The sequence below is a fragment of the Camelus bactrianus genome, chromosome 16 (genome assembly GCF_048773025.1).
Source record: "Camelus bactrianus isolate YW-2024 breed Bactrian camel chromosome 16, ASM4877302v1, whole genome shotgun sequence".
Classification (NCBI taxonomy): domain Eukaryota; kingdom Metazoa; phylum Chordata; class Mammalia; order Artiodactyla; family Camelidae; genus Camelus; species Camelus bactrianus.
The window spans coordinates 31241247-31264416 of NC_133554.1; the positions used below are offsets into that span (position 1 = coordinate 31241247).

Here is a 23170-nt window from a genome sequence, read left to right on the forward strand (position 1 = left end):
AAGAGACTAGGAAGCTTCCAGAAGCATAAAACTGTGGCAATCATGAAGTCCTGATCTGGAGGGACAATTCCAGTTTCAGATGATTTCATTCACTGGACCAACATTGCTGATGCCTCTCTTTCCATCCAATCATCTTTAAGATCCAGCAATTCCTCTTCCAATACATCTCAGCTTTCCCCACCTCTAGCACCAGCTAATGTAAGCCTCTGTCAGTTCTTTTCTAGGCCAAAGCACTAGCCTTTCATCTTCCCTCTGCTGCTCTTGCCCCCTTTCAACCCCACATTTTCCCCCCACAATAACCAGTTTTTTAAACATAAATCAAATCATTTCATTCCCTCCTGTGCTGAAACACCTGCCAGTCGCTTCCCGTTGCCTAAACACTTCACCATGACCTGAGACCAGATAGAACCTGGTCTCTGGCCTTCACTTCAATCTCACAGCCTTCCAGCCATACAGGCTTCTTTTCTGTCTTCAAAGATGTCAAGCTTGTCCCTGCCTTAGGGCCTTTGCGCTGACTGTTCCCTCAGCTTAGAACAATCTGCCCCCAGGTGTTAGCAGGGCTGGTTCCTTCTAGTCATGCGGGTTTCAGCCCAAATGTCACTTTCTCCAAAAGACCTCTAACCATCCAGTCCAAAGTAGCCTCCCGCTCCCTCCCCATTCCCCTGCCCTCCCTCCCTAGATATAACTCAACCCTTGTGACTACATGAAATTGTCCTTTCTGCATTTTCCCTTTGTTTTTAACTGATGGCATATACAGACAGCAAAAAGTTCTAAAAGTACAAGAATAAAAATTGTTCCTTGCTTTCCTGTCACACAGTTCCACTTCTCCCTAGAGGCAACAACTATTTCTACTTTCTTATATATCTTTTGGATATATTTTCTAAAAAAAAAAAAACAAATATAATTATATGCTCTTATTTTTTCTCACATGAGGTGAAGCGTACAGACACACACGTATACTGTTCTATATCTTGATTTTTATACTTACCAAAAATACCATGCAGGTTTTTCCACATCAGTACATTATAAATCTGCCCTATTCTTACTAACTTCTGTTCAGCATTCTATTGTAATTATAAGGATCTCCCTCAATTCATGCAATTCATTCCCTATTGCTGGATGTTTAGTTGTTTCCTTTTTTTTTTTTTTTTTTTGTTATTGAAAATAATCACCAGTGCTGCCATGAATAGCTTTGTACTCATCCCATTTTTGCACTTGTGTAGGTATACCTCAAGATTGTGTAGGTATACTTAGGAGAGGGGGGAAGGTAGAAGCATGCACTCAGTAGTAGAGTGCATGCTTAGCATACATGAGTTTCTGGGTTCAATCTCCAGGAACTCTATTTAAAAAATAAATTAAATAAATAGATAAATCTAATTACCTGTCCCCCTCCTCCACCAAAAAAAAACAAAAACAAAAACAAAAACAAAACACCTAATAAAATCACAAAACTAATACTAATATACCTAGAAGAGAAATTCCTGGTTAGAGGATCTATGCAAATTACTGGATTAAAGGGTATGTATATTTTACAGTCTGATGGTGCTAATTTATCCTACATAGTGGTCATACTAATGTGACCTTACGTTAACAGTAAAATTATTTTCGTCCTTTGTTTGATACTCATTTATTTCCTGTCTCCCTCCTCTGATCTTGAGGACAGTACCTTATTCATCATTCTGTCCCCCGACACCTGCATATGGTAACTGCAAAAAATAGTTGATGAATAAGAAAACTGCATTGTAGAATATCCCTCAGTTTTTGTTCTAAGAATATGATCAATTTGCTCATGAGCCCTCAGCACACTGTACTATTTGCTTTGTCTTTCTCTTCCCTGGACTGGGAACAATTTCTGATTCATCTCTTTTTTTCCCTAGTGCAGTGACTGACACCCAGTAGGGCTCAATAAGACTGAATTGAAGGAATGAATCAAAGGCTTTGCAGGCTATGACTCACGTAGGAAGCCAAATGCAAGTTAGGAAGCAGATTAAGCTGAGGGGGCTCCGTGGGGAAGAAGGGGGGAAATCTCTGGGCTGAAAAGTGGGCACTCAGAGAAGCCTGGTAATTGTGTAGGGCTGTTCTGGCAGGAAAAACCCTCAAGAGATGTCCCAGAGAAACCACACCTCATCTCCTGCTAGGACAACATGACATATGTCTCCACTGCCCTCTCTACCTTTAATCTAGGACTGTGTTCTCCATCAGGTGTGTAGCCATGAGTTTTCAAGGACCTATGAAATGTCTGAGACCTGGACAAATTTTCAATGTTAGCTCCAAAATATAACAAAACAACAAAAAAAATTTTATTAAATGTGCACAAAATGTAACAATATGTCAACTATTTACAGCAAATCAATTCAGCTATATACAGTTATAGATTTTACTTAATATGGGTGCTGCCTCATTTTAGTTGTTTGATATAATATAGGATGAGGCTTCCAAAATTGGAACCTTAAAAGTTTTAAAAGAGCCCTATCTCTACCTCAGAGTTCTCTCAAAAGGAGAAGCCCTGCTTTTTCAGTATTTCATCTTCTTTAATCATAAATTTCCTCTTTAAATGGGGATCCTCATAAAAAGATTAATCCCAGCATTATAGTAAGGACAAAATAAAATAATGTATTATAAAAGGACTGATCTATCAGGTGCAAAGTTCATATTAGCACTCAATTGTTTCCGGTCAGCTCCTGGAGGGCTGAGTTGTTGTTTTGTTCATTTCAGCTTCCCAATCAATTATCAACTGGGTGCTCAACTCCAGGGGACACTATTCATGTTATATTTAATTAGAAAAGTCACCATTCACAGAAAATACAATGTGAATGGGGCTCCCCTGAGCGCCATTCACAGAAAATACAATATGAATGGTGCTCCCTGGAGCCGTGCCTTGCCTAGCTTGGTGCTAAGGCTAAGGGCTCAGGAAATGTTTGCTGAACAAGTGAATGAATAGGATCCAATTTAACTTCCAGCTCATTCCACTTCTCGAGATAAAAAGGAAAAGTTGACCAGGAATGAAGAGACTAGGGCAGAGGAAAGGCAGTCATTAACCCACACACACACAAATTATGCATCTAGCTACGAGGTGTCAATGTTTCAATGAGATGGGTGTGTGTGTGTGTGTGCGCGAGCCCGCGCGCTGGTGGTAGTGTGGGGAGGAGGGGTGATACTAAAGCTGGTATCCTCCTATTCCCAACGGTCTTCCTCTTAATTTTCCTTAAAATACTACACCTCTGCTATCTCAGCGTGGTCTGAATTACGCTGGTGATCTGACAGCTCTGGTTTGGCACCCAAATTCTTAACGCGGAATTACGTTGTTCATTCACTTAAACAAACAAAAAGAAAAGACCCCCCCAAAACCAACTTGTTCCTAGCGCCTACCGTGAGCCAAATTCTGTAATTCTGTGCTAGTGCTGGTAATAGAATGGTAAACAAGACAGCGGACGTCCCCACCCTCCCTGGGAAAATAGACTACTGTATGTTGTATCACCCTCAGAAGTAGTGTTTAAGTTGAGACTAGGAGAATCAGCAGGAGTGAGAGTAAGAGTGAAACAGACGAGGCAAAGCCGGGGGGCTTGAGAGACATAGCTCCTTGAGGTGGGTCTGAGGCAGAGGAGTGAGGGAGACCAATGGGCAGGGGCCAGCTCATGCTTGTGGAGTTATGATTTTATCCTGAGGCAAGTAGGAGCCAGTAAAGAATTTTAAGAACGAAAATGACATGGTCAAATTAGAATTTTTGGAAATAGAGCGCGGAATGGAGGTGGTATAAGTAGATGCAGGGTGTGTTAATAGCCTACTGCGGCTGCCTCGGCGACAAATGATTATGTCTTTAACCAGGGGGATGGTGCCAGTGAAGATGGAGAGAAAGGGACAGTTCTAAATACATTAGGAAGTGGAAATCCGACAGGGCTGGGGACAGAAAAAGAGCCCTATCTCAAATAGACCCCGAGGAAGAAAGAAGACGGCTGTTCATAAAAGACCACTTTATTTTGCTTCTTAACCCACCTGGCGTCCCCCTCTCCCTAACCCTGTCGCCTGTTACGCGGAGACAATAGTAAGGCGAGGGGCGGGGCCGGCGCCCACAGAAATCCGGGAACTTTTATTTAAACTCGGGAGGACGTCAGCGGGGAGTAGACGAAAGAGCACAAGGCATTTCCGGTTACTCCGGAAGTGAAGGCTCCTACGCTCCTCCGCCGGCGGAGGACCGGGGTGAAGGGATGGCCGGGCGGACAGCGCGGCTGGTGCTGCTAGCTGGTGCAGCCGCGTTAGCAAGCGGCTCCCAGGGCGACCGCGAGCCCGTGTACCGCGACTGCGTGCTCGGGTGTGACGAGCGGAACTGCTCCGGGAACGCACTGAAGCACTTCCGCTCCCACCAGCCAATCTACATGAGTCTAGCAGGTAAGCTCCACCCCGCGGCAGGCCCCTCCCACTGGCCTTGGCCCCGCCCATTGCTCTCCCCAATGCCCCTCTGCTATCTGTACCTTAGTTTCTTCCTCCAGGTCCATTATGAGGGCAAGTGAGTGGAGCCCCTGGGTGATGAGAGGCTCGTCAGCCAGGAGCCTTCATTTATTTTTTATTTATTCAGTCAAATGGGCATTTACTACTTCCTGGGTACAAAGCCCTGGAATGACACTGAAATCAGACCAGAGTCCTGCCCTTAGAGACTCACAGTCCCCATGGGGACATTAGCCTTCTCAAGTGGAAGGCAGGGGATGGTTTGAGCCTAAGAGACTCTTAGCTTAAGCAATAGAAGCATTAAGGGAGGAAGGAATCGTTTCTGGCTATATTATAGAGGTGGGGACAGCAACTATCTTCGAACACTGGGCTTCTGGATGATACATTAAATTTAGACCTGTGGCCATAGTGGGCACTTACTGTGTGATGGGTGTCAAAATAGTCAATTAATTTTCACAACAACACTTTGGGGTAGATTCTCTTAACCTGATTTTACAGATGGGAAGACTCAGAGAGGTTAAGTGCCCTGCCCAAAGTCACACAGACAATAAGTGGTAAAGTGGAGTTTTGAGTTCTGGCCTGTTTGACTATAAGTGTGTTCCCTTTATTATCCCTTTACATTCCAGACAGAGGGAACAGAGGGTGGAGGCCCTGGACAGATGTGAGCATATCCAGCAGTTTGGCTTACTCAGGGAGCAGAGTGCATGGAAAGGAATAGTGGGAAATAAAGTTTAAAAGGCAATATGGGGCCTCAAAAGTCACACTGAAAAACCTGGGCTTCATTTTCATAGGAGGAGGATAAGACAGCAAGAGTTTCTCACGATCAGTGAGCGCAAATCTTGTGCTCAAGAAGGGCAAACATAAATCCAGGTGTCCACAGATGAGTCCACCAGATGCCAAAATCCCCATCTTGGGTGAAAGGAGAAGGGAAGGAACATCTCTGTTTGCTCACTGCCTGCCCCAGCTCCCCAAAACACGTACACACACACACACACACATACACCTTTCCCTTTTGAATATGTCACACCATCTCTCATCCACTCAAACAGGAAGCCAGCATTTTCAGATTTCTTCTGGTTCTCTTCCAACCTGCAAGCCTTTTTGGCCTGTGTTGGAGCTTGGGCCCCATTCCAGCTCTCTCCATGCATCCCCATGCTGGGGAGTTTACCAGGCCATATTTATCTGTTTCAGGCTGGACCTGTCGGGACGACTGTAAGTATGAGTGTATGTGGGTTACTGTTGGCCTCTACCTCCAGGAAGGTCACGAAGTGCCTCAGTTCCACGGCAAGGTAAGTTGGAGGGTCAAGGTAGGTTTTTTGGACCACACTGTCCAAGCAGGCTGAGGTGTAGGGTGATGAGTGTGTGTTTAGGGCAGGTACCTGTTCTTCTCAAAATATGCTGGTTGTCATGTAATCAGATGGGACCACTGTATCCTGCTTTTGGATTTGGGGTAACAAGATCTGGGAGGCTTTGGGGTCTCCTCAGGGAGTGGTACTGGGTTTCTTAGGGTGGTTGAGATGCCCACCTTGCTACAAGGACAAATTTCCTGCCCCCCATAGCATACTCTCTGTTGTTTCTTCAGTAAGAGTCTGGATTAAAAGAATAATAACCCCTCAGATTGCCCAGTGAGGCACAGCTTGCTGATGCCTTTTGATCCAATATGATTATTGGATTATTCTTTCCAGTTTGTCACAGAGTAAGCTGAGGCTCAGTGGTAGAGGGAGGATTAGGACTTGTGTCTTCTAGATGGCAGGTCTGTGCTCTTTCCATTAGGCCATGCTGAGCCATCTACACTGGGCACCTGGTCCTCCCAGTGCTGTGAGTGCTGGCCAGGATAGAAGGATGACCCTCTGCCAGGGACTGAGGGGAGCTCATTGACCTGAAGAGGGACTACACCTGAGACTTTGACTGAGGTCCAGAGCTGAGGAACCAGCTGGGGACCTGTTGATGCAGCAGGTCAAGAAGAGGTGGGTTGGATCAGCTAGGGGTGCTTGCCCCTCAGGCCTCCTCCATGTGCTCCTTTTTCAGTGGCCCTTCTCCCGGTTCCTGTGCTTCCAAGAGCCAGCTTCTGCTGTGGCGTCTTTCCTCAATGGCCTGGCTAGCCTGGTGATGCTCTGTCGCTACCGTGCCTCCGTGCCAGCCTCCTCCCCTATGTACCCCACCTGCGTGGCCTTCGCTTGGGTAGGTAACCTGCAGGATTCCTGCTCTGCACCCTCATCTAGGAAGGAGGAACTCTTAGATCCCCATTCCCACCCACCTAGCTTCCCTTCTGTTTTGCAGGGCTAAAGTTGCAGCTATGGGGTGGTCAAGCCTGGGGAGAAACAGGGAAGGTGCCAAATCAGACCTTCCCTTTCTAGCAAAGTCCTAAGTCAGGCTGTTTGAGAGGGAGGAAGAGAGAAAAGAAATACTGTTCTTGTCCTGAAGCAGGAAGCCACTAAAACACCCAGTCGGGCAATTTACAAACTCAGAAGGGAGATGGGTGGTAGGGAGCATGCTGGGACTACAGGTCTTTCCAAGGAACCCCCTGGAGGGTTTGAAGCACTATCAACACCAGCTGAGGCCTGGGGGCAGCCATAGCACTCCGTCTAGAGCTCAGCCTGGTCTTAGACCATCCCTGGAGAAGCCAAAATATGTTCCACCTGAGTATCCAGAGAGGGCTCTGAGCTTTGCAGAGTGACTGGTCAGAAGAGCCAGCATCCAGGGCCTGGAATTGTGTGAGAAGCATGGAATGTGGTACAGTTATGAACTGCAGAAACCTTGGGGAGGGTGTGAGAGTAAGGTTGCAATGGATGTCTCTAGATCAGAGCTACCACCATAAGCCCACTCACTCACCTTCCTGCCATCAAAGCAGCCGTTCGTTCCTGTATTGGGCACCTACTATGCGTCAGGCACTCTGTCGGGTGCTAGAGATCCAAAAGTATATCAAAACAGACGGATTCCTGGCCTCTGATACTAATCACATAAGCACACAATTGAATGTAAAACTTCAACTAAGAACCAGTGCAGTGGAGGATGGATAGGTGCTGGAGGCTGTGTGATGGGGTCTAGACTAGTACAGGGCGGCCCTGGGAAGGCTTCCATGAGGAAGGTGTATGTGAACTCAAATCAGAATGATGAGCGACTGTTAACTAGGTGAATCCGGGGAAATTGGGAGTTGTGTACACAGAAGACTCAGAATGCTCACTGGCAGGAGTGCAGGTTATATGAGGACCTGAAAGACCAGGAGGCCTACCATGCAGGAAGCCTGGAAGTGGGGTGGGGGGGTGAGGTAGGTGGGCAGGTGGGCAGTGGGTAGCCTGGGGGGGCACATGAACACTTTAGATCCCGACTCTCAAAGCATCAGGAAGCAAGGAGGGTTGGAGAGAATGGGCTTCATGAATAGACTTGCCATTCTGGCTGCTTTGTAGGGAACAGATTGGACGGGCAGGCGTGGATGAAGGGGCTAGTTGGTAGTTTTAACATAGGGCACAGTAGCTAGACTAGAGAGGAGGCACTGGTCTAGGGAAGGGGGTATTAAAGAGGAATGTATTTGAGCTATGCTTTGGAGGTGACATTAACTTTTTTTAATGTATTTTTTTTAACAGACACGTACATAGCTCTTGCCAGGCACCATTCTAAGCATTTTTATAAATATTAACCTTGTTAATCCCACAATGAGCTTATGAGGTAGGTAGTATTATTATCCTCAGTTTACAGATGAGGAAACCAAGGACTGGAGAGGTTAAGTAACCTGCCCTAGGAGCCAGGGTTTGAATCCAGACATCTGGCTCCAGAGTCTACACTCTTACCATCTTGGCTGTGCTGATAACCTAAGATGAGAAGAGAGAGTCAAGGATGCCCCCCCCCCCCCGTGCTGCTTCTGCTTATGAGACAGTGATAGAAGCTGTGAGTGTGGCTGCGATCACCAAGGGGGAACTTGGTGAGGAGAGGTCTAGGATGGAGCCCTGAGGATCCCCCAAACTCAGTGGCTGAATAGAAGGGGATGAGCCAGAAGCAGTGGCCAGAGGGTGGGTGGAAAACAAGGCTACCATGTGGTTGGGGGCCCTGGGACAAGGACAGGAAGGAGAGAGTAGGCCATTCTCCTGAATTCTGCTTCAATCAAATAAGACCCAAGGCCTAGATCTGGCAACCCTGGGGTCTCTGAGGACCTTGGGGAAACTGATAGTGTCGGGGTGCAGAGAAGTCCCTGCCAAACCTCAGACTTGAGAGGTGGGGATCAGAAGAAGGGCAGGAAAGAAGCTGTTAAGCCTCTGGGGAATGTGGATCCTCCTTAATACTTTACACTCAACAAATAGTAAAAAATAATTTTTATCAGTTATGGAACACTGATCACGTGATGGGCATTGTCTTAAGTTCTGTACATATGTTTTTTCACTGAATCCTCATAATACTACTGTGAGCTCTGCGGAAGGCTCAGAGCGGGAAAACTTGCCCCCAGTGAACAGCTAATAAGGTAGTGGATAGTGGAGACAGGTTGGCCTCCAGGGCTGTCTGGCTCCGGGGCCTGAGCACCTAGGCCCTTTCTGGGCTGTCTCCATGTACCGCGATAGATGATGACTGAGAATTTACTGTGGGTAGAGACAGCAGGTAGCACTTGTGGAAGCTGGAGCCCCTGCGCCCAGGAGCTAAGCCAAATGGGTGGTGTAGGTCCAGCCAGTCTGGGAGGCAGGATGGAGGCAGAGGCGAGGAGGACTCAGGGAGAGAGCCTTGGAAGCTGAGGTGGGGAGACCACATCCTGCGAGGGGAGACATTTTCAGGGAAGCCCAGGGTGGAGGAGAGGCTTCATCTGGGATGTGCAGGCCTGGTAAGGCTTAGACGTGTACAGGTCGGGGGAGACAAGGTTGCATTCCAGCATTCCAGGCTGGGGGCACAGCCCAAGCAAAGGGACAGAAGTTAGACAGTGGGGAACATGGACAGGCATCCTTGGGAAGGTCGGCCTGGCCACAGCATGGCTGTGTGAAGGGGAGTAGGGGGAGGTAAGATGGCCCAGAGAGGGCTCTGGGTGCCAGGCTGAGGGGCAGGGACTCTTTGTGGGCTGGGCCTAGCATCAGCACACCCTGTCACGGGCATGAGTGGGATGGAGCCGTTACTTCCTGTTCAGACTTCGCAGAGAAGGGCGTTTGGTCCTGGCCAAGAAGGCAGGAAGGGCAGGGAAACTGAGGAGAGCACACCTGTTCCCTTTCCCTTGGCATTCTTCCAGGGACACTGCTTGCTGGACCCCTGCCTGCACTACCCCTTCACCCCTGCCCCTGTCAGAGAGCACAGGACAGCCCTGCCTGAACCCTCTGAACAAAACTCAGAGCCTCCTTGGGTAGAGGCGCTGGTCTGAGGGGACTTCGAAGGCTCCCAGCCTTTGTCTTCGTGACACGTGCCAGCGCCCACTGGTCACTTCCCAACTCTCGTCTTGATCTCCCTGATTCTTGGGTCTTTCATCTCACTGGCATCTGCCACTCAGCTTCCTTCTTGGTGAGGATCACATCTTCCAGGTGTACCTTGCAGTCCAGGGTGACCAAGGACCCTTAGGAACAGAGCAGGAGATACTAGGTGCGGGGAGGACAGATCATGGGGCCTGTGTCTTAGGGTACCTGCTACAGGATGTGGTGTCCTGGGACATGGGACCCCTCATGCCCCCAGTAGGCCCTTGAGGGACAGAGTCTCAGTGCCCACACTCCCTTTGATGATCCAGTTTGGATTTTACTCTTGCTCTTTTGTCCTGTGTGTGTTTGCAAGCGGGAAGGATCCTGAGCTGTGGAGGGTGTGGCAGCAGACTTAGTCCTGGGCTAGGTTTTCTGGAGTTAGTGGGGCTCCTGATTTCTGTTGGGGTCAGGTGAGATGCCCCCCTAATCTGCTCTAGGTTAGGTCTTGGGGAGGAGGGGTGGGTCTCAGTCTTTTTCTCCAGGAATTAGCAGAGCTCATAAAGCTTTGGCACAAGAAGTCAAGCCCTGCCTTGATATTTAGACCTGAACTTGGGCTGGGTGGCAGCCAGGCTTTGGAGGAGCCCACCAAAACTCTGTCCACCAGACCTCAGGGAACTGGGGGCCCCTGCTCTCTGCCAAAGCTCAGAGGCCAACCAGTTCTCTGCCTCTTTATCCAGTAAGGAAAGGTCTTCAGGGTGAGGGTGAGGGTGCCAGGAAGGCCCCAACTGTCTCTACAGGATGATTTATGGAGGTGGGGACTAACTGTACCCTACCTCTGCTGAGGAAACTATGAGAAGAGATAGATTAAGGCTACAGCAGAATGATGGCTAGACTTCAAGAAGAACTTCCCTAAGGTTAGGCAAGAGTCAGTGGAACAAGCAATGGCAAGAAGTCAAGGAATCCTTTTTGTTGCTGGAGAAAGCTCTCCTCCCATCTCCATCCACTTCTTCCCCTCTTCTCTCTCAGGAGTGAACCAGGGCAGGCTTGCCTTGCCTGAGGCAGGGGTGAGACACCGTGGCCTCTGGGGGGGCCCAGGATGGCAGCAGGCATCATATTTAACATTCTGCCTCCCCCACCTCTGAGACACCGAGCTATTTAAAGACCCATTTGTCCCCACCGCGGCGGTGTCAATGACAGCCCCGAGCACTGGGGCTTAGCACTGGGGTCGAATTCCTGACAGATCTGGCTCACTTGGCATCCAACCAGTTTCACGGCTGTGATATTTTTGTCTCAGTTTTCTTATTTTCCAACAGACTGAAACAGCCTCCTGCCCTTCCTCCGCCCAGCCTTCCTTGTCCCCTTCCATTTCCACTCTCGTTGGCACCCTGCCTCTGGCCTCCCCCTTTCCTCAGTGTTTACACCAAGTTCTTGGCGCCCATCACCCTCTTGGCCCGTCTGATTGGCCATTTACCCCTTGGCCCCCCCATTCTACTCAGGCTTGGCTGTGGAGTCCGGGAGCCACTGTACACTTGGGCTTTCCTTTCCTTCCACATCCATGTCCCTCTGTCCCTTCGCTGGAGTCTTGGTTACAAACTCTGAGTGAAGAGAAGTCGTATCTCTGCAGGGCATCCTGGTGGGAGAGTGGCTCAGGGGCAGGGAGGAGGGAGCTCTTCCTACAGCCAAGGCTCTGCATTTTGGGATCAAGAGACTCTGGGACCCCAAGGTTTGCCCTGCGACATTGTGACCCTTGAGGAATAGAGAGGGGGTGGTCAGGTGAAGGGAAGTGGTGGGGGTCAGTCCCTGGACATGATGAAAGAAACTGGCCTTTATGGGCCCCCTACTGTGTGCCAGGCCGCAGTCACATTAACCACTTCCTGTGCCTGGCATTTGACAGCCATCGTCCTCACAACTCTCTTCTGCAGTGGGTGCTGCTGTTAACCCCGTTTTGTAGGTGAGGTAGATGAGGCTCAGAGAAGTTGTTACTTGCCCAAGATCACACGACTATTTAGGGGCTGAGGCAGAACTTGAACCCAGAGTCCATCTCATTACTGAGGCTCCGGACATCCTGCCGCCAGCCTGGAACTGTGGGATGGGTCTGGGCAGCTGTGGGAGACCACCCTTTCTCTGCGCATATGTCCCTGGCCAGCAGGGAGAATGGGAGGCAGGCTTGGCTTCTGGTCTGTGAAGTGGTGTAAGGGTCTCATGCTGGTCAAAAGGGTGGGGAGAAGAAATGCCTAATGTTTAACCCCATCCTGGGCATTGTGCTATACACTGTACTTGTATTGCTCACTAAAACCTTATCAACACTATTATTATTCCCATTTTACAGATGAGAAAACTGAGGCACAGCAAGGCTAAATAACTTGCCCAAGGACACACAGAAAATGCAGAGCCAGGGTTTGAACCCTGGCAGGCTGGCCCTAGGGCCTGCATTCTTAATGACACTATCTCCCAAGTCTGAGGAAAGGGTCAGAAGAGGAGTCCCCCCCATAATGGGACAGTCCCCAGGGGAGAGGGAACTTTTCAAGGGTGCAGAGTCCAGGCTTCAGGTGGGTCTGTGTAAGTGGAAGGCACCCCAGGGAGGCAGTTGGACAGGGACCGAGAGCCCCCACCCCTGTCCCACAGAGCTAAGCCCTGGCCCTGTGCACCCCCCCCCCGCATGCCCCGCCTCCAGCCACCACTTAGCTCAGTCCTCTTGTCACCTCCCCTTGCCTGCCATGGGTGACAAGGAGGCCTGGCTGGCTGCCATGCCCTGCTGCCTTCCTCTCATCTGCCTTTCACATTTGCTCCAGAGCCACTCTCCTCTCCAAGGATGTCCCTGTTCCTGGCCTGCTCAGGAGACCTGGCCCATGTGATCACCTGGGCCCTGTCTCCAGCCCCTGCTTCTCTCCCCACACTGATCCTGAGCATCACAGATTCTGCTCCGTTCTGTCCAGTTTTCCAGCCTCCAAACCACATGTCCATTACTGTCTGGGGAAGGGGTAGCACCAGGGATGGGACGAGATGGCTTCCTCAAAGGAGGAAGCAGCCTGACCTAGACAAATTGCTTGACATCAGGGCAGGAAAGATCATTTTTACCAGCCCCTGATTTGTCCCAGGGGGAAACTCGGGCCCAGAAGGGCAGGGCTTTTGCCCAGGTCACGAGGAGCATAAGCAGCGAGACTCAGGCCAGGACACAGGCCAGACAGGCAGACACCAGGCTACGTGAGCCTCCAGAGACTTCCAGGGCTGTCTGGCTTTGCAGTAGAGCCCTGCTGGCCTCAACCCGCCACTCTTCCCGTTTCCTCACCAGCCCCTTTGAGCCTGCTTTAGGGAACTCATCCTACCATCTGACCTTCCTGCCACACACCGGATGGAGAGCAGCTTTTTACACTGCTCCCCCTGTCCCCTGCCTGGCCAGTTTTCCTGGTATACTGGACCCGAGTGAGCGGCTCCTGGCCCTTACTACTAGGGCCTGTCCCACCCTAGTGCATCCCTCCCTACCTCCAGGGCATTCCAGGCCAGACCTTGGCTCTTTCTTCCTTTGACACTTTGTCACTGGTTTCCCAGCCCTTCCACCCAGCCCAGAGTGTGTATCTCCACCCCATCCCACCCCTCTTTCAGTAACTCGGGCCTCTGCCATGGATATAGCAGTCTACGGGAAAAAAGTGCTGGGGCTCATTTGCAAGATGATTTGTACTCTCTCCTTGCAGTGAATTTCCAGAAAAAAGGCCTCAAACATTCCCTTGGGCCCTTGCCCGCCACAGCCCCTCCAGCCCTGCTCCTCTGTTCCTCCCAGAGCTTGAAGTGGCAGCCACTGGCTTGGCAGGTTGAGCCGGCCCAGCCAGGAGGAAGCTGGGCTCAGTTGGCCAGGCTTCTCCTCAGAGACTTGGCCCCAGTGGGATCTGCTGGATCTCCCTCCCTCGCTTGCTTGCGGACACACCCCAAGCTGGCTCAAGCCCCTCCACCCCACCCACCTCATTCTCGCCCCCAGAGGCTGAGGTCACTGGCTCCCCTGGCCCGGGCTGGGGCTGTCGTCACCTGCCAGTTGGGGGAGGAGGTGAGGCTCCCCGGGGGCTGTTGTCTTAGCCATTGAGTAACCAGGGAACTTGGCTCTGCTGGAACTGGCTCCCAGGCCAGGCCGGAACCTGTGGAACTTGCAGAGGCCGAGGCCCCCATGGCCTTGGGGGTTCAGGGTAGTGGGAAGCGAGCTGGGCGCGGGTGGAGGGGCAAGTATTTGCTCAGGCAGTGGGCTCCAGGGCCCAGGGGAGGCATGTTTCCCAGCTGGGTAGTGGAATGAATGTGAGCCCGCCAGTGGGGAGGGTGTGGGGGAGTGTGGGGACCCTCCCCACCTTGGGGCGCTGAGCTCACCAGCCGCCTCCCTCCTCAGGTCTCCCTCAATGCCTGGTTCTGGTCCACAGTCTTCCACACCAGGGACACCGACCTCACAGAGGTGAGCGCCCCCCTACTCCATCTCCTACTGTGGACAGTCGCAGAGGAGCCGAGAGAGATGGGGCAGAGCCGGCCCTTACTTCTTGTACTGACTCGGGTCACGGGGTGCTCGCTCTGTGCTGGGCATTTTAAACCTCTTAGTGCACTTGAGCCTCCCTTGACCTTGTGAAGCAGGTGTGATTATTGGCTCTTCTTAACTGATGGGGCAGCCGAGCCTTGGGCAGGTGAATTCACTTGCCCAGGATCACGCAGCCAGCAAAAGGTGCAGTCCAGGCTTGAGCCTACAGCTGCTGAACTCCGGACTGCACCCTGAATTCTGCAGTGTGCTCTTAATGTTCTGCAGTCTGGCAGGCACCATATACTAATACCCGGAAAGCCTTGCTGCTGAGCACATTTTTAAAAAATTGTATAATGTGAATACCAGGCTCAGTGTGTTCAATTCAGGTGTGAAACAGCAACTGATAGAAAAAAATGAGACATGTCCCCACCGGCCACAGGCCTTGGACTCCTGTGTTAGACTCCAGCTGTGTCTCTGCCCCCATCCCTGGTGGGTCCTCCCTGGGCCCTGCCCTCTGTGAAGCCTCATCCACCTCCTACTCCCCTCACACTGGCCCCTCATCCAGCTCTCCTTGTCTTCAGAAAATGGACTACTTCTGTGCCTCCACTGTCATCCTGCATTCAGTCTATCTGTGCTGTGTCAGGTGAGCCCACCTTGGCTGCTATGAGGCAAAAATCAGGAACCAGGCCCTTGGGGCAGAAAGGGGTCACCCAGCTCTCCCCTGGGTGGGGGTGGGGGCTATCCCAGGGCTTTCTTCATGATCCCTCAACACATACACACACAACCTCCAGATGGTTCTGAACAGGGACCCTGCGGCCAGGACTAGGGGCCCTGGCTCTTGCCAAGGAGCTGTAGCACTTGGTCGCAGGCCCCCTGGGGATTGGAGGCCTGCCTGGCTGGCCTGTTATGATGGGGGAGAGGGGCAGTGCCTCCCTTGTACAGCTGTTGGGGGTGAGGGGATGCTTTCGGGAATGCTGCCGTGGGCACAGGCCACCCTACATCTGAGCAACGCTGGGTGGTGGACAGGACTGTGGGGCTGCAGTGCCCCGCCGTGGCCAGTGCCTTCCGGGCCCTCCTGCTGCTCATGCTGACCGCGCACGTCTCCTACCTGAGCCTCATCCACTTTGACTATGGCTACAACCTGGCGGCCAATGTGGCTATCGGTGAGGCGGGACGGGGGCTCTGGGGTGGGGTTGGACCATCTGCAGAGCTGCTGGTTTTGGGTGGAGGTGGGAGTTGGTGCTGTTTCCAGAGAAGAAGCTTCTAGAGGGACACTTGGGGTGAGGGAAAGGGAAAGAATTTGGGGTGGGAGAGGGGAGGTTGGGAGGAGAGCCTGAGGATGGTCCTGGGGTCAAAGAGCATGGGGCCAGGGGAGATTTTGGGAGGAGAGAAGGTGGTCCAGAGAGTGAGCCTCTCCCCACCCCTACCCGCACCCAGGCCTGGTGAACGCGGTGTGGTGGCTGGCCTGGTGCCTGTGGAACCAGCGGCAGCTGCCTCATGCACGCAAGTGCATGGTGGTGGTCCTGCTGCTGCAGGGGCTGTCCCTGCTCGAGCTGCTGGACTTCCCGCCTCTCTTCTGGGTCCTGGATGCCCACGCCATCTGGCACTTCAGCACCATCCCCGTTCACGTCCTCTTCTTCAGGTGGGTGCTCCTTGGCCCCGTGCTCACCTCCTCTGTGCCCTTCCTTGCCTGCTTCTTAGAGACCTCTGTGCACAGGTCACCCACTGCCAGCTTGCCTGCCCCGCCCCACCCCACCCCCAGGGAACGCTCTCAGAGCTGTGCCTCAGTGGGCTCCTCCCTCGGCCCACAGCTTTCTGGAAGATGACAGCCTCTACCTGCTGAAGGAATCAGAGGCCAAGTTCAAGCTGGACTGAAGGCCCTGGAAGTGGGTCTGCCCACCTGGGGATTCTGTCCCTCCGCTGCTGGCTTCCCTTCTCCTCCCATTCCTTGAGACGATTTATTTTTTCCTTTTAGCATTTTGAACTTGGACATGAAGGGTGTGGGCCCAGAATCATGTAACCTGCCCATCCCTTGCTCACTGCATCATGGCCCTCACAGATCCTGGCGTTGGTTCAGATGTGGCCTCATCACATCTGGGGCTAGAAAATGGGCAACCCCTGTGGTCCCTGGAGCTGAACTAGGGTGGAACTGTGTTCTTAGCTCCACCGAGAGGAGAGGTGCCTTTCCTCCCTGTCAGCTTCCCCCTCACTGCCTGGGCAGTTCCCGGAACTCTCTGTCTCACTGGGAGACCAGGCACCAAAGGCCTTTGGAGATTCAGTGAGGTCCCCTTCTGTTACTCTGTGCCCTCCTCCAGGGCACCACTAGGTGGCACTAGATGCTTGCTCTTTGGCTGCCCAAGTATCAAGGCAGGTCTCATTCTCCCCATGGGATCTAGAGGGACCAAGCTGTTGGGATTGGGGAGCAGTCTCACCCAGACTGTTACTCCTGTCAGACCCCTAGGAGGCCTCACCACGCTCTCCCTTTGGGGCTAGGACCCCAGAGAGCCCAGGACCAGGATCCCTCTGGCCCCTGTGCTGCTGTCGTGGTTGGAAGCCTGCATGTGAGTGTGTAAGGGAGACCATGTGTGTAGGTGACAGGATGGTGGACGTGGGCCTGGGGTGTGTGGGATGCTGGGGGGCAGGCAGTGTGTGAGAGCATTGGCCTTGTGCAGTGTGGAAAGTGGTGTGTGTGTGAGAGTGGTTTTAAAGTGTGTGTGTTGAGGGGTAGGCAGGTTAGTGTGGATGAGTGGAGTATGCATAGACTTGAGTGTGAGTGCAGGTGAGTGTGAGTGCCACACAGTGGGGGGAGGTTGAGCAGGATGAGGGGATCAAATCACTGTCGACAACCATTTATTGTGCACCAACTCTGCACAAAGCCCTGGGTCAAGTTGAGAGCCAGGATGTCCCCAAGATGCGGCTGGGAGTGAGGGTGTCCAGGCTGCATGTATATATGTGTTCCTTTCTTTACAAACCTCACAGGGCTCCTGCACAACCTCCTGAATCAGCCCCTTGGGAGGCAGAGGGAGGAAGGAAAATGGGGATCCTCCTTGCCTAGACATGGTGGCCACCCCTACCCCAGTGCCCTGCCTGCTAAGCCCCTTTGACACTGCCGGACCCTGGGGGAGAGAGGGGGGCAATCTGAGGGAGGAGGGGAGAAGGCCTGTGGCCTGGTTGGGTTTCCCATCTTCCTGGAGGCAGGCAGGGGCCATGCTGTACCCACACCTTGGTAAAGGTGACCCCTGCCAGTTGCCGGCAGCCATAGCACATTCCTGCTTCACAAGGATAGAATGTGGAGCTCCAGAAACTTTCCATCCAAAGGCAGTCTCTGTGATTGGAGCAGGGAGTCTGGATTCTTGCTCTTTCCCTGCCCTCTTGCCCCTCCCTGGGGGTAAGGGTGCTGTGTTAGGACTTCAACCTCAGGGACTTAGCTGGCTTGTGTTAACCTCTTTTGATACTAAGAACTATTTTAAGGTAGGAGGGTAGCAATGGAAATTCTTAATAAATCAATTCTCAACCTCACCTACCCTTGTCTGGCCCATTTGTGTGAGCAGGGTGGGCTGGAGGGAAGGAGATGGGGCTGGCTGGAGGCAGCAGGCAGATGAGGTCTCTACCCAGGCTGGTGGGAATGGGGATGGTAGGGACCATGTTCAGAGCAGTAGCAGAGTTGGATGGAGCTCAGGTCCAGCCTTTGGTGGAGGATGAGGGGGAAGCTGGTGTCCTCCTCTCTCACTTCCCTGGGCCTTTGTGCCTAGATGTAACCCCACCCCCAAAAAAAAGTTCCACTTGTGTCTCCTAACCATCCCCCTCTCCCCCGCTCTTGGGCTCCACTAGGCTCCACTACTATTTATTCATTCTTAACCTTCCTGAGCTTCTGCAAACAAGATGGCAGGACCTACTGCCTGTGTGACGATCTAATGGACCTGGCAGTTGTTGGTACATGGCAGATGCTGAATGAGCTCCCTCTGACCCTGGCCTTCCTTAGTCTGGGAAGAATGAGTGGTATAGAGCCTGCCTTCATGGAAGCTTCTGGGGGTAAAAAAGGCCAGGGTTGATGCCCTCCTACCCCCACAACACAGGAGAGAGCTCTGGGCCCTTGCTGTGTCCCAGGAGAGCCACAGACTCCACTTACACCAACCAGCAAGGGACTTAATTTTTTATTAGTTGCCACCTCGGATAATAGGGAATCTGGGTGGGTGAGGGCTGACAGCACTGGATGCACTGGGGCCTCACAGCCCCACCTTCTTCTGGGCCCAGGCGAAGAAGATGCCCTTGACATCATCTACACCCGTCCGAAGGTGGGCAGGCATGATGTAGGTGCGTAGATCACGCACCTCATAGCCGCTACGCATCAAGGCCTCCCTCACATCCTCCTCACACACCGGCACCACTGCTAGCCTGGCCTCGCCAGCCAGGTACCACGACTCCTCCAGGGCCCCGATGAGGAGGAGGTGCCCCTCAGGCCTCAGCAGTGTGGTGATGTGGTCCAGGGCCCTCTGGAAGCTGGCAAGGTCTGGACTCACAGCCTCCAGGCAGAAAGCAGAGACCAGGGCATCGGCAGGCAGGGGCGCCAGGCTCCCAGTGCCCAGGGGCTGGTGCTGGTGCACATCAATGGGCAGGATCCGCTTCACCCTGGCTCGCAGCTGGCGCTCCTTCTCCTGGTAGGATTCACTGTTGAGGAGCAGAAGGCAGGATTGGGACTGGGGCTCTGGACTGCCCATGCTCAGTTCTCTGCTGCCTCCATGGGAGACCTTCTGCCCCACCCTCATCCCCTAGCCCTTACCCCTTGCCCTCAATGAGGCATACATGCTGGCTGTACACGCTCCAATTGAAGGCCCCCGGCTCTTCTCGCAGCCAGAGCCCCAGCTCTTGGCGATTCACCTCCAAGAAATCTGTCATGGTGATGTCCTCAAAGTGGGCACAGGCACTGAGCAGCTGGTATATGGTGGGGCCTGAACCAATGTCAATGAGGGTGCGCCCAGACACCTCACCTGCATGGGGCAGAGGAATAGGTGCATCGGAAGGCAGGGGTGCTGGGCTTGCTAGGTGCTAGGCCCGTGGACCCCAGCCTCTGTTGCTGCCTCCCTTACCTGCTTCTCCCCACCGCTCCCATTCCTTCTCTCTGGAAGTGTGTCTCTATCTGGAAAAAGGCATTAGCTCCGGAGTTAGACTAACCAGGGTCTGAGTCCTGGCTCCAACATTGAGTGGCTTACCTTGGGAAAAGAACTTAATATCTCTGAGACTCAGGTTCCACATCTATAAAACTGTACCTACCAGCGAGGATTAAGTGAGAAATCACAGGTGCCTGGCAGGTGCCTCTCTCCCCTTTCCCTTTCCCCGCAGTCTGCATTCTCCATCTCACCTCTCAATTTCGAGTGCTCCGCCCATCTCCATCCACACTCCTCTGCCTCTCACAGTGATCGATATTGCTTCTCTTCCTCTTCTGTTTTCACCTCTTAACTACCTATCCCCATCTGGCTCTCTCTCGAGCCAGGCCCCTTTAGCTCCCCATGACTTCTTGCCCTCAGTTTCCCCACGCTTACCGGTGGCGAAAGTCTGTGCCAAGCAGCGCAGCTTCCAAGGCCCGACGCCGTCCGGGCTGCTCAGGTCGCCCCGAGGGGGCGCGTAGTTGTTGCGGAGGTAGGCGCGGGGCTCGAAGCGCTGGTAGGCCGAGGCGACCGCCGCCCGGCCGGGGTCCTGGTCGGGGGCCGTTCCTGCAGCGTGACTCCGGTCTGCCCCGCTCATCCTGCTGCTGCGGCCGCCCTGTCCCCCGCTCGCCTTTATCTATGGCCGGACTCCCGCCCCGACCCCTCCGCTGCGGGGGCGGCTGCTGAGTGATGAGCCGCCCGGGGCCACGCGCGCTGTATCTCCTTCACCTCATCCATCTCCTTTAGTGTCGGAGCAGCAGACACAGAGAGGGAACATCAGTCCCCGCCCCTGCTCCACGGTTGCTCCGGCTGCACTCCACCCTTTGCCTCACCTGCCCTGCCGCTCAGCTTCCTACCCCTAGACTGCTTAGACCCCTGCGTCCTCCAGTCCCAGCTCCTCCCGTCGCTCTTCTCCAGCTCCCGCAGCCATTCACCCCCTTTGCCGGGCATCCCATCCCTTCTCTTTTGCGACGATTCGAGTTAGCCCTTTCCCCAGTTCCCAGCTCCCAGCGTGGCCCACCAAGGGCCCAGCACCCCCGCCAGGCTCCCCATATGCGGGACACCCTGTCTTCCTCCATTCCTTAATAAGGTCACCCCAAATCCTCTTCTCTGCTCCGCCTCCCAGCCTCTCTTTCGTCCCTGTCCTCCAGCATTCTCCCCCCGCCCTCCCCCCTTTCCCCGGCCCCGACTCCAGAAAGGACAGTCCGTTCTGACCTCAACCACGGTCGCCCCGGGGCCCCAGAGCGGAGCTCCAGCCCCGCCCGTCCGATGGCAGCAACGATAGGGAGGCGAGCGGGGCTAATGCATTTAGCGGGCGGAAAACCGGGCCTCTCCTTCGGGCCCTGCAGGCTCCGAGCTGTGTATCTGGGGTCTGCAGAGGACGGAAGGTTCGGGACGTTCCCGCCACGTCGGGGGCGAAGGACCCAGGTGAGGACGTTGAGGGCGCGCGGCGCATTCTCCAGGCTGCCAGGGGACACCAGGGGGCGCAGTCCGAGCCTTCGGGCGCCAAAGGATTAGGCATATTGCCGGTCTGCAGTCTCTGACCCCTCTCAAATCCCAGCCCACACTCCAGCCCCCTCTGGGGGAGTAGGGCCAGGGCAGGCCTGCAGACTGCTTGGCGTTCCAGGTACCAGGCTGTCAAGATGCCAAGGTCTCCCCTCCTATTTCCCCGAATGGGAAGTGGATTCTGCGAGGCCATCTTCATGGTCTTCCTGGAGTGGGACCCCGCTGGCTAAGTCCAGAGCCCCCTGCCCTGGGTAGGCTACCAGCCCCTGCCAAGTTGGGCCCCAGGCCTCTGTGCCACACCTCACCCCCCTACCTTGTCCCAAGGGGAGAGTGTCTTCTTGTTGGGCTAGGCAGCCAGGTTGGGATATGAGTCAGCACAACAGCTGCAGGGGTCACAGGCAGGAACCTGACCCCCAATACACACACCCCACTCCCAACAACCCTCCTTGGGCTCCCAGGGCAGGGAGGGTGGAACACCTGACTCCAGCCAAGGATTGATTCTGTCTGGATTCAGAACTGAGAGGTCAGCTTTGGGGTCACTGACCCTATCCACACTCTGAGTCACAGCTAAGGACAGTTCTGGTGCCAGCCCCCTCCATATTCTCCATGAGGTCATTTAAACAAACCCTGGATGCCAACTGGCCTCCTGGGCACTGCTCAGTGCCAGAGGACTGGACATGGAAGCCAGGACTGCACAGCAGCGTCCGGGTAAGGAAGGGGGGCTGAACAGACAGCACCCTGTTTACAGCTCTGTCCCTGCAACACCCCCCACCCCCAAGCATGGGGTGACCCACTAGCTCTGCCATATTTAGCTCAGATGCAGGGCCTGTTCCCAGAAGTGAGCTTGGGGGGACACCAATGGCTGGGCCCCATAACCAGAAGGAAAGAGACAAAACTCTGGCACATGATTGAGCATTTATTGCAGCACTAACAAGAGGGTGTTGGGGGCTCCACCCAGCCTCTGCCCTCTTCACGTCCCCCTCCCTCCAGTCTTCTCCAAGCCTCCTTCCTGGACCATTCCAGATCCCCTGACATTTTCCCTCATCCTTCTTTGCAGCTGAAGCCTGGACTGGGGTCACTCCTCTCAAGGACCTCTTGCCTTCACTAGCATCTTTTGTCCTTCCTCCTGGGGCTAGGGGTACTCGGCTGTGCTGGCCCCCAGCTCTCCACCCTTAGTGCCCACCGCCTTTGCTCCCCTCCCTTTGGGAACATAGGAGACCCAGGCATCCTGGCCTCTGGCTCCCTCCTCCCCTAGCCCCCAACTCTGGGCAAACTACAAAGCATCCATGGCCAGCAGCTCCCCTCCATGGTCCTAGCCAGGAAGGGCCCAGCCCAGGGCAGGCACAGTGGGGCCCAAGTCACCGTCCCTCTCAGCCTCTCTGTGCTTCCTGGGACATGGAGCGAGACAGGGAGCGACGAAGGGCACCGGGCTTGCTGACAGGCACCACGGGGGGCAGCTGCTTGGTGATCTCGTTCACATCCTGGCGGTCCATACACTGGCCACCCAGGGCTGTTTCCAGTGCCAGCAGGTCCTGCAGCTGGATGGGGGTCTCCTCGCGCTCCTCCTTGGCACCCACCTTGGCGGGGGTGAAGATGGGCAGCGGCAGCACCCGCTGGTAGGGCAGCTGGTACTCCTGCAGCCCGTGGCCGAGGATGCCCATCCGCATCACAAGCCAGGGGGAACGCTGCACCAGCGCCTGGCACTGCCCCTGCTGGTGGTAGGTTTCACGCCGCAGGGCATCCTCCTCATGCAGGGAGCAACTGGGAAGGAGAGGGCAAGGGGACTCTGAACTCCTGGGAGCTGCTGCCCTCAGGTCGGGGCCTGGGTGACGGGGCTTCCTGGGGCTGCCAGGACCTGGGGTGCAGGAAGGGCGACTTGACTTCACTCTCCCCAGTGGGCCCCCTCCTTGCTCCCTCCCCCCAGCTTCTCCTGGGCTTTGTGCTCTGGCCTAGTAAGGCTCAGGGAGGGTGCTCTAGGGGAGAGGAGGAAGGACGCTGGCAGGCCAGGACTCACCCCTCCTCAGGCCGTGTGGACAGTGTCAGATCCTTCCACTCAGCCCAGAAGGCCTCTCGGTGCTCACAGTCCTCCTCAGACACCTGGCAGCTCAGCTCTGAAGTGGCCATGATCACTGCTCACTCTCTCTGGACTCTGATCCTCCCAGGTCCTTTAAATAGCCCCCTCCTCCCCCTCCTCCAGGGGCTATTTTCAGCCCCTCTGGCGTCAGATGCTA

General features: G+C 54.0%; 3 protein-coding genes across 5 annotated transcripts; 1 reads left to right on the top strand and 2 right to left on the bottom strand.

The window, feature by feature from the left end:
- Positions 1-4136: 4136 nt before the first annotated feature.
- Positions 4137-17808, top strand: PGAP3 (post-GPI attachment to proteins phospholipase 3). 2 transcript variants are annotated; one of them, XM_010960471.3, is made up of 8 exons: positions 4137-4386; positions 5635-5732; positions 6472-6624; positions 14170-14232; positions 14871-14932; positions 15316-15452; positions 15727-15931; positions 16101-17808. In XM_010960471.3, exons 1-8 carry the CDS (start codon positions 4206-4208, stop codon positions 16162-16164), a joined length of 963 nt encoding a protein of 320 aa, XP_010958773.2. In that variant the 5' UTR covers positions 4137-4205; the 3' UTR covers positions 16165-17808. The 2 variants fall into 2 exon arrangements, with proteins under 2 accessions (XP_010958773.2, XP_074199007.1); XM_074342906.1 differs by lacking the exon at positions 4137-4386 and adding an exon at positions 4480-4504.
- A 619-nt stretch (positions 17809-18427) lies between these two features.
- On the bottom strand, positions 18428-21709 carry PNMT (phenylethanolamine N-methyltransferase). 2 transcript variants are annotated; one of them, XM_074342907.1, is made up of 4 exons: positions 21253-21709; positions 19830-20930; positions 19070-19277; positions 18428-18957 (listed from the first exon to the last, which is right to left on the bottom strand). In XM_074342907.1, the coding sequence occupies exons 2-4, from the start codon at positions 20029-20031 to the stop codon at positions 18516-18518; spliced, it is 852 nt and encodes a 283-aa protein (XP_074199008.1). In that variant the 5' UTR covers positions 20032-20930; positions 21253-21709; the 3' UTR covers positions 18428-18515. The 2 variants fall into 2 exon arrangements, with proteins under 2 accessions (XP_074199008.1, XP_010958779.2); XM_010960477.3 differs by having other exon boundaries at positions 19830-20174; positions 20649-21709.
- A 133-nt stretch (positions 21710-21842) lies between these two features.
- Positions 21843-23111, bottom strand: TCAP (titin-cap). The gene is made up of 2 exons (XM_010960475.3): positions 22954-23111; positions 21843-22700 (listed from the first exon to the last, which is right to left on the bottom strand). Exons 1-2 carry the CDS (start codon positions 23061-23063, stop codon positions 22310-22312), a joined length of 501 nt encoding a protein of 166 aa, XP_010958777.2. The 5' UTR covers positions 23064-23111; the 3' UTR covers positions 21843-22309.
- Positions 23112-23170: the final 59 nt, after the last annotated feature.

Bases quoted from the DNA above. Each gene is read 5' to 3' on its own strand.
- TCAP (XM_010960475.3), bottom strand. From the start codon at position 23,063: ATGGCCACTTCAGAGCTGAGCTGCCAGGTGTCTGAGGAGGACTGTGAG. The intron at 22,701-22,953 runs GTGAGTCCTGGC...TCTCCTTCCCAG, and splicing joins TCCACACGGCCTGAGGAGGG to TTGCTCCCTGCATGAGGAGG.
- PNMT (XM_074342907.1), bottom strand. From the start codon at position 20,031: ATGAGCGGGGCAGACCGGAGTCACGCTGCAGGAACGGCCCCCGACCAG. The intron at 19,278-19,829 runs GTAAGCGTGGGG...TGCCCCATGCAG, and splicing joins GGCACAGACTTTCGCCACCG to GTGAGGTGTCTGGGCGCACC. The intron at 18,958-19,069 runs GTAAGGGCTAGG...GCTCCTCAACAG, and splicing joins TGCCTCATTGAGGGCAAGGG to TGAATCCTACCAGGAGAAGG.
- PGAP3 (XM_010960471.3), top strand. From the start codon at position 4,206: ATGGCCGGGCGGACAGCGCGGCTGGTGCTGCTAGCTGGTGCAGCCGCG. The intron at 4,387-5,634 runs GTAAGCTCCACC...TATCTGTTTCAG, and splicing joins AATCTACATGAGTCTAGCAG to GCTGGACCTGTCGGGACGAC. The intron at 15,932-16,100 runs GTGGGTGCTCCT...CTCGGCCCACAG, and splicing joins GTTCACGTCCTCTTCTTCAG to CTTTCTGGAAGATGACAGCC.